Consider the following 15,242-nt stretch of genomic DNA (forward strand, 5'->3'; position numbering starts at 1 on the left):
TTTCACATACTTTCTCAAGGCACTGTGAAAAATTCTCAGCAGCAGCAAAGCAGCATAAAGACAGCAGTAATTTCAGTCGGCATCTGCCACACCTGAAGCATGGGGGGTCTGTTCTGCACCAGTTCTCATCCTAGAGTGCTGCGAAGTTTAAACACACCGGGAAGCACGTGCACACTGGAAGCGGCTGCTGCTGGCCCTGGGCGACATAAGCAGCACAGGGGAGGAACCTAGCAGGACCTGACCCTCTATCCCCACTCTAAGTCTAATTCTTGGGCTAAATTGTGTGGGAATAGGGTGTGCCCCGTAGAGCGCCAAGCACAGCGCCAACACAAACACGATGAATGCTCGTTGTCAAGAAAAATCCATTTGGTAGTTCATTTTTAAGTGCTTTTGTCATCTGATGAGAGAAATAATCTTCTCTCTCTCTCTAGCCATTCCCCTCCAGTTTAATAATTCTCATCCGGTCAAGCTTTGGATCTTTTATCTCCTGCTGGCATCAGAGGAACAGTTTCAGCTCAGTTTCTTCAGCAAAGGAACACCACCCCTTCCACCGAATTCATCACAACTCTCAAAACTTGCTTACCTTTTCTTCTCAGGGCAACACAGCACGTAACAAACCGGCTCAACATCTGCCTCTGAGAGCGCCAGCAGCTGATCAGACCCTCTCACAAACTACTCACACCCCTTACCAAACCAAGGAAAAATCATTAGGAAACAGTGTAGTAAGGATGCTTTCCATGACGAGGAGGAACGTTTAATGCATGTCAGCAGTAATCCATCCATATCTACTGTTTATTAGCTCCCTACTAAAACTCTTAGAAAACGCACCAGAAAAGTAACATATTTTCCCAAGATCAGAAAAACTGGCCTGGGGGAATGCAGAAGAGAAGTCTCCACTGTGTAGTCTCCATCCTTGACCACCACACAAAGGCAACTCGCCGCACTGCGGCCACACTACTCAGGGGGCCGCAGAGACAGAACAAAGGGACTTGGCACGCAGCGCCCAGTCTGCGCACGAGGGTTTTGCGGTAACGCAAACGCAATCCCTCCCTTATACATGGACACGGTGGAAAACCCTTCAGCCTCACCTAGAGATGGAGCCATCGTTGCCATGGGGTTGGTGGGATCTAGCTGGAATCCACCCATCATGAACTGTGCATCTGAGGAAGTGCTGTCCATCTTCAAGTTGGGAAGGTTCATGTTCTGTGCCAGGTAGTACTGGTAGAGCTCGGCCTCGGCGGGGGACGGCAGGCTGCCGAGGCCCAGGTGCCGGTTGTGTTGGATTTGGGACATATTTTGCTGAAGCAGCATCATATTGTGCATGTGCTTCTCACTGGTCATGTGAATACGAAGGTTTCTAGCTACGTTGGTCTCATAGTCGCACACCTCGCACCGCCACGTAGGTTTGGTTTTTGGTTTGGTGGGGGAGGGGGCCCCACAGGTGCTACCAATGTTGGCTGCCGCCGCCGCCGCGGCTGCCGCGGCCGCTGCCGCCGCCCCGGCGGTGTGGCTGAAGACTTGCTCTCCCCCTCCGTTCTGCAGGTTTTGCATGTTGTTGAGATGCTTGTCGGACTGCATATGAATACTGAGGTTGCCTTTGGTAGTAGTGGAGTAGTTACAGACCTCGCAGCGGAAGGGCTTGTAACCACAGGTGTAGCTCTCACCCCGTGCCAGCCGCGGGTGTGGCTGTCCACTTTTGCAGTAGACGCAGGAGCCCCCCGGCTCGGGATGTTTCTCCTTCATGTGCGCCTCAAGTGTCTGCTGGTACTTGTAGTGCCAATTGCACTTGGGACACTTGAGTGTCTTACATGAGTTGCGAGAATGCATCATAGTCATGTGGCCACCCAGCGACCGCGAGGAGCCCAGGACCGTGTCGCACTTTGGGCACTCCACGCCGCTCCCCGAGGGGCACTCCCCACCCCCAAGTTCACAGAGGGGGCCAGCATGCTGGTGATGGGAGATGTAGCTCCCGTCCTCACCCTCCGCGCTCTCATTTGGTTCTGGTGCTGTGGCATTGTCTTTATTGGCACTTTCATCGATAAAGTCCAGCCTCCTGCTGCCCTCTGCCACGCTGGCTCCGCCGCCCTCATTGTTAAAGCTTAAGTGATTCCTCCTGTTTGCACCATCAAAGACAAAGGAAGAAGCAGAATTAGAACTAGTAGAAGCTGTGCCCCGCGACAGGGTCTGGAGCACGTTAGGCATTAAGGGAGAGTTAGAAATGCTTTGGTTTGAGAGAGCAAGGTCCTTTTTGCTGCTGCCGCCGCCTGCCACAGCCCCAGCGTCCTCCTGGGGCCGGTCCTCCAGTTCGTCCTCCAACTCGCTCGGAAACAGTCCTTTGCAACCCTCATCGTCCTCGTCTTCTTCCTCTTCCTCCTCCTCCTCTTCCTCCTCCTCCTCCTCCACATCCTCCTCCTCCTCCTCCTCCACCTCCTCGACCGGCTCTGCCTTTTCCGAGAGGCTGTCCTGGTCACCCCCCTCTTGCTTCTCCCCCTCTGCCACCCCAGGGTCCTTCCCCTCTGAGGATTTGGTGGGACTGGAAGCCAGCGGGCCCAGGGGAACTGAGGTAATGGGAGTCTTCAGAGCCGAGCTGGTCAGCCCGCCCAGGTTGAGGAGCGTGCCAGGGGCCAGGACGCCCGCCGGCGGTGGCTCCGCTGCGCCGGCCGCCCCGGCCTGGAGGGCCTGCTCGCCTTCCATGCAAATGCCACTGAATTTACCATAAAAACTGTGTCCAGGGCCTATGAGGTTAGCTGCAGAAACGAGAGGGTGCTGAAAGGTTTTGTTTTTTGGTTCCAGAAAGCTGACAAGGGGTTCCTTGTCTTTGCCTATCCCTTGGATGATAGCGGAGATGTTCTTATTGCTAAGAATTTTCCGCTCCTCCTCACTCAGAGTCATTCGGTGGTCGTGCACCGCGTGGGTCACGAACGAGCGGACATACCCAAAGGAGAGCTTGCACAAGAAACACATCAGGATGGGCTTCCTCTTCCCGTAGAGCACAAAGCCATCGAATTTGGACAGGTCCACATTGTTGGGAACATCTTTGGATACGCAGGAGCTTTTGGCAGAACCGTCGCTGTTCAGGTAATCCTTGTTGCTTTTGTGTCGCACATCGAAGACGCGGAAGCTGTGCAGGACGGGGCTGATGCCCGCCAGGGCTGAGGTATTCGGGAAGGCCTGGTCTGAGCCCTCAAACCACTTCCCGAAGGATGAGGCTATGTGGAAGGTGTTGATGATCTGTGGGTAGACGGGAGCGGCGGCGGAGGGCTCTCCCTGCTTGGGCAGAGAGTTCGGGAGCAGCGAGGAGAGAGCCCCGCTGCCGCTGCCGCAGGCGCCTCCGCTCTGCACCAGCTGGCTGAGGCTCTCCACGATGTAGGCCGAGCCGTCCGGCTGGTAGACGATCTCGCCGGCCAGGTTCTCCACGTCGCTCTCCTCCTCCCCGTCCTCGCTGCTCTCGCTCCCGCTCTCCCCCCTCAGCGGCGGGGGCGGGCGGGCGCCGGCGCAGCGGTGCTCCATGTAGCTCTGCAGGCCGGCGAAGGAGACGGCGCACTGGCCGCAGCTCACCTCCTTGCCGGCGGGCTCGGCGCCGGGGCCGGCCGCGGCACTGCTCTCGGGGACGCGCTCGGGGAAAGGGACCCTCAGGCTGTCCAGGGGGCCGCGGCTCTCCGCCGCGGGCTGCTCCATGCTGCCGGCCGTGTCGGGGAGGTGGGCGCTGTTGAGATCAGTCCATTGCTGGTGCTGAGGGATGCCGCACCCATTGTCCTTCCCAGGGATGACGGGCGAGTCACAGCCTTCCATGGCAGGGCCGGCACGGAGCGCTCATTGCACCCGGTACGGCTCGGACCTGCGGGTGGGGAGAGAAGGAGAAAGGCGGGTGAGTCGGGGAGCAGAGGCAGTTCCCGTGAAGACCCCCCCGCCACCACGAAGGCCACCGACCCCGCTCTTCGGGACCGAACGGGAGGCTGCGAGAGCTGGTGCCCCGAGACGGGCTCCAGGAACAGGCGGGCCGGTCTCGGGTAATGCACCGCTGGAAACGAGCAATGGAAACACAATGGAAGGAGGAACGCAAGAGGCAAACCGAAGGGACCTGGAAGGTGGTGAGAACTTCCCCCACCACCTTTCCCGAAGCGGGGCAGGAAGACCGTAGGACCCGCACTGCCGCCCCCAAAACCTTACATCTTCAGAAAAACAAACAAAAAACTGAACGAAAATGTAACAGAAAAGCTTTTGGCAGAAACAGAGTTAAGACGCTACAACAAAACAGCGCTCGAGCTTTAAAACTTCGTAAAAATTGTACTCTGCGGCTCCCTCAGCCAGATGCTGTTATTCTGGGGTGATTCCCTCCTGTTAACGGTTCAGGAAGCACAGAACCGGAGCTACCACACGTGCACCGCCAGGTAGACCATGAGACCCAGAGCAACTCACAGAGATTTCGGAGTAACAGCGTTTGGTATGCACAGGAGATTTAATTGCTGTGTTCTGGACAGAGTTTAAACAGGGAGACGTCAGGAGAGAAACCAAACAGGAAATTCCAGATCTGACAAGGGTCCATCCTGGGGATCGGAAAGCGGTCAGCCCACCACGCTCCAGGAAGCTCCCAGAGATCCTGCAGGGCACAGCCTCTGTGCACAGACGGCTTCCTCTCACCCCCAGAGGCAAATGGCCGATGCCGGTCCTAGAGGAGAAGGAAGGATGCCCTTCCCGCTATTTCTATTCCACCAAATACAACAAGAACCCGGAGAACTCCCGCTGACTGCCAGGCAGCCAGCAAGCACGGGCTGCTGAGCATGGCCCACATCCACAGCTCCCTGCCACCTCTATCCCATTTGCTGCATCCTGCCAGTCTCTCGCACTGCAATCCTAACGGAGCCAGTTTGGCAGGACACGCCTTTCTAGAGGTTACAGACCTATGAGATTAGATAGTGCTACTGTTAGGACCTGGAGCATTGTAATGCAGACCACAAAGCAGCAGGAGATTGCCAGTTCAGTGGCAATCTTACCAAGAATCCTGTCTGCAAAGAAGCACTTCTGTAGTCTGCTTCCCATAGAGAGCTCCTGTGCAAGCCACATGGGAGGAAACACCAGCAGAAATTAAAGCACTGTTACCTCAACTGTAAAAGTGATTTTTACCTGTGGTCCACAGATTTCCCATCTATAAAAGTGATTTTTACCTGTGGTCCACAGATTTCCTTGGGTATACAGATACAAAGCATCCACAGAAAACAACTGAGGAAAAACTGTGCAAGCAGAGGCCAAGTTCACCACATTTTTACAATCTGTGAACCAAGAAACAACAAAAGACTCATGCTCCAGATCCGTGGTCATCAATGCCACACAGGAATTTTTCCACAGTATTTTACCTTCTACCAACTGAACATAAGCACCACTTTGCTTGTCAGACTATGCCAAAACTGAATACATGCTTGGGAAGAGTTTTTACTGATACTTAGTATAAGGGTTAGGGGGGCAGGGCGGGTTTTAATTTAACAATATGCTGTGACTCTTAAACTGACTCAGTGGGATCTACTCTAAATAACATATTTAAAGTTATACAAATTCTTTTAGTTCTTTCTTTAAACCTCTCTCATTTACTACAGCTTCCTCAAAGTTGCTCTCACCTGAGCATCCTCCAAGCAGTTGCTGCTTCAGCTCATGAGATACTCCAAGCAGTGCACAGTGCTGGAGCTCTGGCTAGACCAGACTATCCGTCAGGACCCCCTCCACCCGTTTGCACGCAGCAGACTGGTGTACGTACCAGCCGACACCTCGGGGGTTTAACGTCTCTCCCTTCAAAGGCTCCAGTCGCATTAGCAGCCTGCTGCCACCCTTGGTCTCCTTCAACAGAGACTATCAGTGTTTTGGGAACCTACACTGCTTTCTAAACATTAAATATTATAATCATAGTTTGAAAGCTTTTCCAGCGCTCTCTAGCTTGATTTGAGCCCATGAAGACCTGGAAAACCCTTGCAAGCTCCTGCAGAGCAGCGTGCCCATAACAGACAACAGCCCTTTCCCCCATGCATCCACCTGCCCGGCACACGCTGCACGCAACTGTGCCAGCGCACGGGGACTCATCTGGTGCAGACAAGCAACTGGCACTTCAGCAACTGGGGAAAGAGAAGAAAAGTATGAAGAGAACTGAAAATTTGCCAGAGAAGACCTGATCAGTTACAAAGCAGGTGACATGCCACAGCAGCACTGAATGAATTACCTAAATTAGTTCAAGCAAACAAAAATGGAGCAACTTTCAACATTATCTCTTTTTTTCCTGGTTTCATTATCTACCAGTTTATTATCCTTTACTACATGACGCCATCCATACTTTTTCTGATTTGCCTTCATGAGTTCATATCTTCCCTTTACACTGTTTCCTACATAATTATGTATATGTAATGACAGATGCATGTACTTACGTGCATGTCAGATGCATGTACATTTATACACCTTCACTTTTTCCAAGCCCCTCTTCATGCACAACAATGGAAATTTATAACTTCTGTAATATTATAGATTAACATTAGTAACAGTATGTTAGAATAGATACGATCCCCCTAGGTGAGAAGATGATCTCTCTCCCCTGTTCTCCAAATACTGCAGTTCCTTTTGAGGGTTACTCCTGCACACTCTTTGGGAATACAATCCCTAAATGCTTTTGCCTAGTAGTTATTTCACTGCTTCTGGTGCCCTTTCCCCTGCCCTGGCTAGCCTCCCGCTGCAAAGGAAAGAAAAAGCTCTCCTCGCTAGCACCAGAAAGCACTCCAGCAGTTAAAGGGAGCAGGGGGATGTGTCTTCTGTCTGATCTCACCCCTGCATCAGCAGTAAGGCTCGCCTACACCCAAACGCTACTCCTGGGCTGCGGAAAGCAGAAGTGGAACAGGATGAAAGCAAGTCAAATCTTTCACACTGCTGACCACCAGACTGGGATCCTGAGCATGCCCGTATGAAGGTATCTGGGCAGGTTTTTGTCCTATTTTACTTCTGGTGAAGCTTGAGAAAAAGTATTTACAATTACGTGTGAAGGTAGAAAGTAACATTTTTCAAAACAAGTATGGCAAGGATGCCTACGGAAGGACATGGATCCAGAGTGTTCATAAGCAGTATTACCTTACAGCACTTCCAGTCCCCACCTTCCTTGGATTCTGTGCCATACACAGCGGTCTTTGTGGTTGCACTGGGAATAAATAGTGATTTGATCTGCAATAAAAATAACCTGGTGCAATGAGTGGAACAAGAAAGAAGACTACCATAATCCTGTTGCCAAAATGCTCAGTCTTCCTAATCAGTTTTGCTTACCTTAGCTAAAACGACACTTCAACACTGCATTGTAACAGCTCTTACTTGCACCAGCTGTCTCCCACTGAACATTTGTCCCTAGCTGTATGTTTTCTTTAAATTGCTCCCAGATCCTTCTGTGTTGAGGCTGCATATTCAGCTTCCCACAACATGACATACTCTCTCTCTCTCACTGCTACCTTTCAGATTGACAACCGCAATCCAAATTAAACCAAACCAAATTCATATTGGGTGAAAAAAAAAATCAGTAAAGTAAGAAACTCCATAAGCTTTGTACTTCTGCCAAGAAAAGTTTTGATAATATCTATGCAGACTTCAAAATGCAATGTGGAACAACAGCACCCCAGAAACGCTTTTAAACAAAAAGCATTCACCTTGCCAGCACAGCTACCCAGGAAACATGCCTAGATGAGATACAACATGAACCTGAGCGTCTCCGTTATCAAGAACTCTTGATTGGCAGGAAGATGCCTGACTGACAGTTGGGCCAAAAGGGTTAGCAGGGCGGATGGGGCGGGAGGGTTAACAGCCTGATTGTAAAATCAATGTAATAAATGCTTGGTAAGTTACAGGAACATGCGGGAAGAGGAGGCCGCGATTGATAAAGGACTGCGGCTTTGATGCTGCACTGGGGACTTGTTTATTGACAAGAAAGCCAATCTTCTCCCAGCCAGGCCAGGCCAGGCAAACCTGCAAGCGCTTACCAATTAATTGGTGGGCTTTTCTGCCTTGCATTGCTTTAACATCTCTCCCCCCACTCACTCCAAGTTAACCAGCTCAGGAGGTGCTACTCTGAAGGAATCTTCTCTCCTCTCCCTTTCCTCGACACGGAGGAGCCCTTCCAGGGCAGGTGGAGAAACCCACGGCTGAAACATGGCCAGCCAGGGCCCCTGGACACCGGCCGAGCTCCTACGCAAACCCAAGGTTTTCTTGCCCATTCCGTTCATCACCAGAGCTATTCCTGAAGAACGATGCTGAGGGAGGAAGAGGCACAGAAATATTTGTTTCTATTCACACAGGAACTGCTGATATCGTCCCTTGAAACTGAAAAGAGCAATTTCCTTTTTAAAGCAAACCAGACTCTAAGCAGGAGTACCATGCAGTTACTAGTCCACTATTACGGGCCCTGCATCTTCCTCCATCCCAGACCACCCCTAAGCAACCCGCATGGGACAAGGAGAGCCTGCGAGGACAGACCCAACCGCCGCGCGCTCCACACCCTCCCGTCCTCTCCCTGCCCCCCGCCCTCTCTGCTCTGTTTATCAGCCAGTCAATAAGAAAAGGTAGTTCTTACTTAAGGAGGCAGAAGTCAACTCGTCAGGTCGATCAGCACTCTGTCTGTAAACATGGTTTCCCGTAAAATCAATGAACGCCAGTTACAGAGAGAACAGCCTGAGCGCCGGAGACTCCCCGCGCTCCCACCGCCCCAGCGGCAGGGAAGGGCTCTCCCCATCCCCTCTCCAGCCTCGGGTCCCACCGCTGCTCCACGCCGCTCACACCGACCCCCGAGGCTCCTGCTGCTCCCACCGCTGCGCTCGCCGTGCCTCCGGCACGCAGCCCACCCAAGCCCCCCGTCCTTCCCCGCAGCATCGCTGCATCTCGCAGCCCCTCCAAGCGGATTTGGGACCTGGCTGGAGGAGCGCAGACGCCGCGGGACAGGGAGCGCTCCGTCGGGGCAGGAGCGGCAGCCACGGCGGTCCAGAGCCGAGCTCCATCTGGATGACGGCACGGTGCAAACGGAAGCACCGCGCTGCGTGCCCCACGCTTTCACCGAGCTCCTGCTAGCCACGGCTGGTGGTTTGCAGCCACGCTCTGTCCAGAACACAAGTGGAGTCAATTCCCACGTCTCCCCCCGTCACCTCCTTACGGCCCCCGGCCCCATCCTCACAGGGACAGACGTGCCACCTTACAGCAACGCTTCCACCGCCAAGGAGTGGCTGATGCCAAAGCGACACCCTTCACCCCCCTGGCAAGCTGGGGGCTCCTGGGGCAGCCCCCGGCCCGCGACACCAGGCTGCTTCCTCCCCCCAGGGACGCGCGGCAGCGGCGCGGGCGGCGGGGACAGGAGCGGGAGGGAGGAGGGGGTTCCTGCTGTTGCCCAGGCTTCCCGAGAATTAAATATGAACAGCCGTGCTGTGTAATTTTAAATTGTTAATTAGCACAGGGTTAATTAGGCGGCCCTTTCACAAGAGGCTGTTTGGCAGTAAACCAAGACTGGAAGCAATGAGGAAGGAGGAAAACAAAAGGAGAAAGAGACAGTGAGAAACTGTTCCCTCCGCTAATGACCCACATGGCACCATGAAAAAAAGGGTGCTGAGGACAGGGAAAAGATACAAGCAGATGCATTACATCCACGGCCATTACCCTGGAAGATACCCAGCGAGGCACCCCTCCCCTCCCTATTCCCACAGCCGCACGGTGGAGAGAAGTGCTCAACCCTGTAATGAGCAGGGTCTGCTCCTTCAGAGCATCCTGGCAAGCAGCAGAGGCTCCGACTCCAGCCAGCGCTTAAGCGTTTTGCCATGGCTCCACAAAAGAGGCGGCTCACGCAAACGCTCACAGTCAGCAACTGAACTTGAGTGGTTCCTGTTGGAGAAAACTGCACAACGGCCTCTAAACTTTGTAAATACACACCTACCTGTTGTGCCAACAGACACTCTATAAATCAATACCGTAAATACAGGCTGAGAGACTACCCTAGATTAGCTCCAGCACAGGCGCTGGTGATTCAGAGGGGAAGCGGAGAGGGACAGAGGCAAGAGGACAAAGGCAGCAGAAGGACTAAAGGCAGGCTTAGACACTCTGCGCACACCCCTCCTTACACGCTCAGCTTGGCCTTTTACAACATCCTCGGAAGGACACAACCTGGCGAGTGCTAATGTTCAGGTCACCAAGAAACTCCTGTCTCAGGAACGGCACTCGATGACACTTGTTCCGGTCTAAAAACTAGGGACGGACGTACCAAACGCGACCGAGCAGCCAAGTGAACTTCATGATCCCTAAGACCAGGTACGTTCAAAGCTCCCGAGAGCGGGAAGTCCAGGAGGGGGGAAGCAAGGCAATTACCACGTCCGTCCGAAGCGGTGACACAATGAACCCGAAGCATCAAAGCTTTCTGTGTCACTCTCCTGCACCTGGCATGCTACAAAGCGCTCTTGTAACACTTAGGAAATTGCATATGGAAAGACATGATAAAAATCATTACCTAGGACTGAAAATTCAAAAATTAAGGAAGAATGGAATGTATGTTGCCAAAGCAACTTTAATTTTGCTCCTTTATGCATATGCATTATGATACTGTCTTTAATTACATGATCACACGCTGCCTCACTTAGTAAGGAGGATGGCCATATAAGAGGGTAAAATAAGGTTGCATGAGCATGTGACTTTATGAGATTTATACAGCGGCTGCTATCACACAAATATGTGGAAAGTCACTTCCTAGAATAGAAAGATCTTTTTAAATTTCCTAAGCAACATGGGCTGGATATTCAAGCTTGATAGCAATACAGAGATAGTTTCAATTCCCAGCTTCATAAAATGCTTTTATCTTCTAACTTAAACGGAAGAGAGAGATTCCAGCTCTCTCCCATTCATTAAGGTGCCAAAAAGCAGTAAGAATACCTGCCAGCCTAAGGGAAGTGTTGAGGTATTCTGCAACAGGACTTGAAATAGTAGGATAAAACAATACTTATGAGCCAAAAGCTAAGCATAATAGTGAATGCAGATGCATGGCTTGAAGAATGGTTTCTAGCTGGGGGTTTCCATCAACAATTTACGATGTATAGTGCCTTGGGATTCCTCTTATGCAATTCCTAACACACCCCCCTCCCCCTGAAAATAGTGATACTTATTTGCCAAGTTCAACATTCTAAAGAAGAAATTATAAACTAATTTTCCTCTTTCATATAGCAAGTCACATCTTGCACCTTTCCAAGCAAGACCAAGTTGTGTTTTGGCACACACCTGATCACAGTGGAGTTGCCTCATCAACAAAGGTGGTTTGCTGAGTATTCGTAACAAGATATCAGTCTTGCCAAATCCTGAACAAATCCTACATCTAGCCTCCTTCCTCTTCTGCGGTTAGGCTTTACCAACCAAAAGCCTAAGCTCAGTTTTGACTTCTCCTAGAGTTTCTCTGCAGACACTGCTCAGTGCCAGACTGTTGTTTCCAGCTGGACACACAGCCACATCCAATGCCATTGCACCAGGAGTGGGATTAGCAAGCCAGATCTGCCTGATAGTGGAAGAAGGATCGAACCAACACCGACCCATGGGTTCCAACACCTGTTGACAAGAGTCCCAGGGCTGCAAGTCCTCGCAAACTGGTCTGCTATCCTGGCAAAGCCAAGAATTTATAGAATCATAGAATCGTTTAGGTTGGAAAAGACCCGCAAGAACATCGAGTCCAACTGTTAACCCAACACTGCCAAGTCCACCACTACACCATGTCTTTTAAATACCTCCAGGGATGGTGACTCAACCACTTCCCTGCGCGGCCTGTTCCAATGCTTGACAACTCTTTTGGTGAATTCACATGCCTCTGTAGAAACCCTTGTGAACACTGCGTGTTTTCCCTTCTGAGGGATTCTAGCCAACGGGTCTTGAAGGGCACGAGGTCCCAGAAGAGGACAAGGTAGCACACAGTGGTCTACAGAAGGGAAAGATCCATCAGGCACCTCAAAAGGATAGGATGGTCTTCTCCCAGCAGGAAGACAACCACATGGAGGGCTTGCCTTTGGCAGCCGACAGCGCTCCAGAACTGGCATGCTGACAACACAAACAAGCGCTGCACTGCGCACGCTCATTAACAGGACAGAAAATGCAAGCACTCTCTTACACACAGGCTCACATGCATAGGCACAGCCAGTTCCTCAGATCTTCATAGGATCATTAGCATAAACAGCTTTTCAAGCAGCAGGAAGCAAAGGAAACGCTGAACAAAACAGGACTGAAAGCTGTAGGGCTCAAGCACTTGGCATGAAACTAAGAGAAAGGGTCTCCTTGAAAAGGTGAACCTTCTACATTATCCACATTTTTTCCTCTGTCCTTCACACCAGCTAAAATTGAGCCAATGAGAGTAACACAAGATTCAGGCAGCTTTTCAGAAAACATTTTGTTATGAACTATTATTCCAAGTTTGCTGATCCCTTTGAGCCAGCTACTGTACTACACATGAAAATATTTATATAATCATCAACCCACTGCCATTGAGAGCAGAGTAATCCAGAGGAGTGCCAGAGGGTTTTAAGTGAGCAGCTGGGGAAAAGAACGTTTATTCCTCCAGAGACACTCTTTGCACTGAAAGTATTCTGTAGCAGAGGTAAACTAGCTTAAGTTGCATTTCTCTCAACAAAACAAAGTAAAGCACTTGCTTAGTTCAGAAGTGACATGGCATTTACACGCTCCCAGGACACGGAGCTTGTTTTCAGGTCCCGCACGAACCTCTCCTCTTGTGTAGGACACCACCGAAGTTTCAGATTTTGTTTCCACATTGGTTTGTTTCAAAACATCACACATTCCATGATTCTGCAGTTGCGCAATTCCCCGCTTCGCTCTAAAACCCCAACAGTTCTTGTCAAATGCTGTTTCCAGCCTACATTGCTGCATAAATAAGTATATTTGCATCTGGTTCACATTTTCAGTGCACTGTTGTTGACCTAACTCCAAAACTAACCAAAGAGCTGTCGAGGACAAACTGCCTCACTCCATCGCACGGACTCTGCGGTCCCCCAAGTTCCCCATACTTTAATACCTGGGGAAGAGGGCCTCACTGTTCCCCTCTTTTGCCACAGTCTGAAGCTTGCCCTTTCCCCCCTCCTTTGTTTTTACCCTAGCAGCCTGTACAGTAGCTTGTACTGGTAAGAGCTGCCACAGCTCCATTTGGGCCACCTGGTCCCTACTACAAAGGGCAGTTACATCCGTAAGACCTTGCACTAGGTAACACCTACACCCATCTAACCCACAGAGATGCTTATCAACAGAGAAGCCCTGAATTGTTGCAAGTTTCAAACACCATACAGACACATAGAAACAAATCCAAGATAGTATTTACATCGCCAGAGCGCTGTTCCTGAATCCAAGAAGAAAGTGCAGCATTTATGGCAAGACTACAGGATGCAAATCAGAGCATCGGCTCCTGAAAGTGAGGGATTCCTGCTGGCTTTTGCAGCTCTCCTGATGGTCCATCCACCTCCCACCTTCAGTTACTCAACATGCTGGGCAGCCCCCACCCGGTCAGGAACACTTGAGACATTTGCACCGCTACACCAAGAGCCAACTTTTACACACCACCACGGCTGAGCTTCAACAGGCCCTGCAACACGACTTCAGGAGCAGAGACAGCCAACCTTAGACGGCCCAGCCTGAAAAGCTAATGCTCTGCTGCTAGACTGCGCTCTCCGAGCAACGCTCTCCACATGCAGACTCACATGCCTAGGGAAGAAGTCCTGCCAATGCTCTTTCCTTCTACTGATTTACCCAAACAACATGTGCGTTCCAGACTAGTGTCAAGGGCCAAGCAGAGGGTAAGAGTTAGATTCATAAGTCATGCAGATCTCCTCTGCCAGGGCTCAGATCCAGTCCTTGTTAGGAAACAGACACACTGCCTGGTCCTGGGCTCAGTTGCTCTCTCCTACCCTTCGGGAAAGCCAACACTTTGGACAAGGAGAGCAGGCTCAGCGGCATTAGGTCATTCGGTAACCATTCTGCTTGCTACTTAGACAAACACCGTGGCTGCCCGATATGTTAGTTCTGAATTAGACACTGGTGTTGCAAAGCCCCATTGCAAAGGTCACCAGATGTGTGCTCAGATCAGCTATTAATGTTTTGGTATGGAGTAAATTTTACCGGTCACAGTTGTATCACTGGAAGATACCCTAAAAAACCCAGAACCCTGGAACAGGTAAAGAAACCTGCCAGTATGGTTGGGAAACCTTCCCATTTGGAGTGCCTTTTAGGCAAACTTTTAGCAGATCCAAGCAGTCCCAATGCTCCTGTGAACAGAGCATCTGCACGCTCATCTGCTACCAAAACAGTGCCCTGCTCTGGACTTCAGATACAGCCTAAGCGTTTTCTTTATCTGGCCAAAATAAAGTCTCCTGATTGCAGCAACCAACAGGAGTCAACAACTACATGCCGCTTGACAGCTCAAAGTCTCAAGTTCATGCTCTCCTAGTCCACAGTATGCAACCACTCTGTCAGCTGCTACATCCCCGATACACTTCAGAACAAACACTTCTCTTGTGAAAGTTTAACCATCTCACAAGGAAGAGCTGACACAGATTCAGAGAAATACGGGTGTCAAATCTTGTGTCCAGTGGATCTGTACAGAGCGAGGACTACGCTGTGGCACACCTGTGAGGGATGCAGGCTCCTTCGGAGATGGGGAAGAAGTTGCTACACACACTTCTCCAGACCTCCAGGACTGAAAGTGTTACTCTGCTGCTTGGCCTCTTGCTAATTGTGGGTTTTATTTTTATTTCCTATTACCCTCTTGCACGCCTGATGAGATTATCTTACCGGAACTGACACAGCTGGAGGCTGTAGCCATACATGAAGCCTCTCAGGAGGCAATGCAATTTTATTTTCATTGATCAGAAATCAGCAGGGCAGTAAATGATGGGAAATTCCATTAGGAGAAATACTGGGCCACGAGACCCAACTATCTAGGTACACCCAAATCCCAGAAAGTCCCGTCTGTCCATCCGGATGCTGACATAGAGAGTCATCTTTCTTCCTCCCAAAATGGAGTAAGCTACTAACCTGATATTCTTAATCGCTGGCTGCTCTGCCGGAAGCAGAGGCAATGCTGTCAAAACACTCCCAAGGGTTCACTTAGCTGAGACAAAGTCTTTGGTCCAGGCAGCAGCGTTCAGCTCCCCCAGCTCAGCCCGGCAGGCTGCAGCGGGGTCAGCGGAGTTCCGCAGCACACGCCTGATTCCACAGCGCAGCCT

At 51.0% G+C, this 15,242-nt stretch overlaps 1 protein-coding gene across 5 annotated transcripts in view; it reads right to left on the reverse strand.

Annotated features, from left to right (window-relative positions):
* ZFHX3 (zinc finger homeobox 3) overlaps positions 1-15,242 on the reverse strand; it is a 665,716-nt gene that overhangs the window by 112,922 nt on the left and 537,552 nt on the right. For all 5 annotated transcript variants that reach the window (XM_075039729.1, XM_075039731.1, XM_075039732.1 and 2 more), the window contains one exon: positions 1,089-3,838. In XM_075039729.1, the coding sequence (XP_074895830.1) occupies positions 1,089-3,792 (2,704 nt within the window). In that variant the 5' untranslated portion in view covers positions 3,793-3,838. The remainder of the gene's footprint in view (positions 1-1,088; positions 3,839-15,242) is intronic.

The sequence above is a fragment of the Buteo buteo genome, chromosome 11 (assembly GCF_964188355.1).
Source record: "Buteo buteo chromosome 11, bButBut1.hap1.1, whole genome shotgun sequence".
Classification (NCBI taxonomy): domain Eukaryota; kingdom Metazoa; phylum Chordata; class Aves; order Accipitriformes; family Accipitridae; genus Buteo; species Buteo buteo.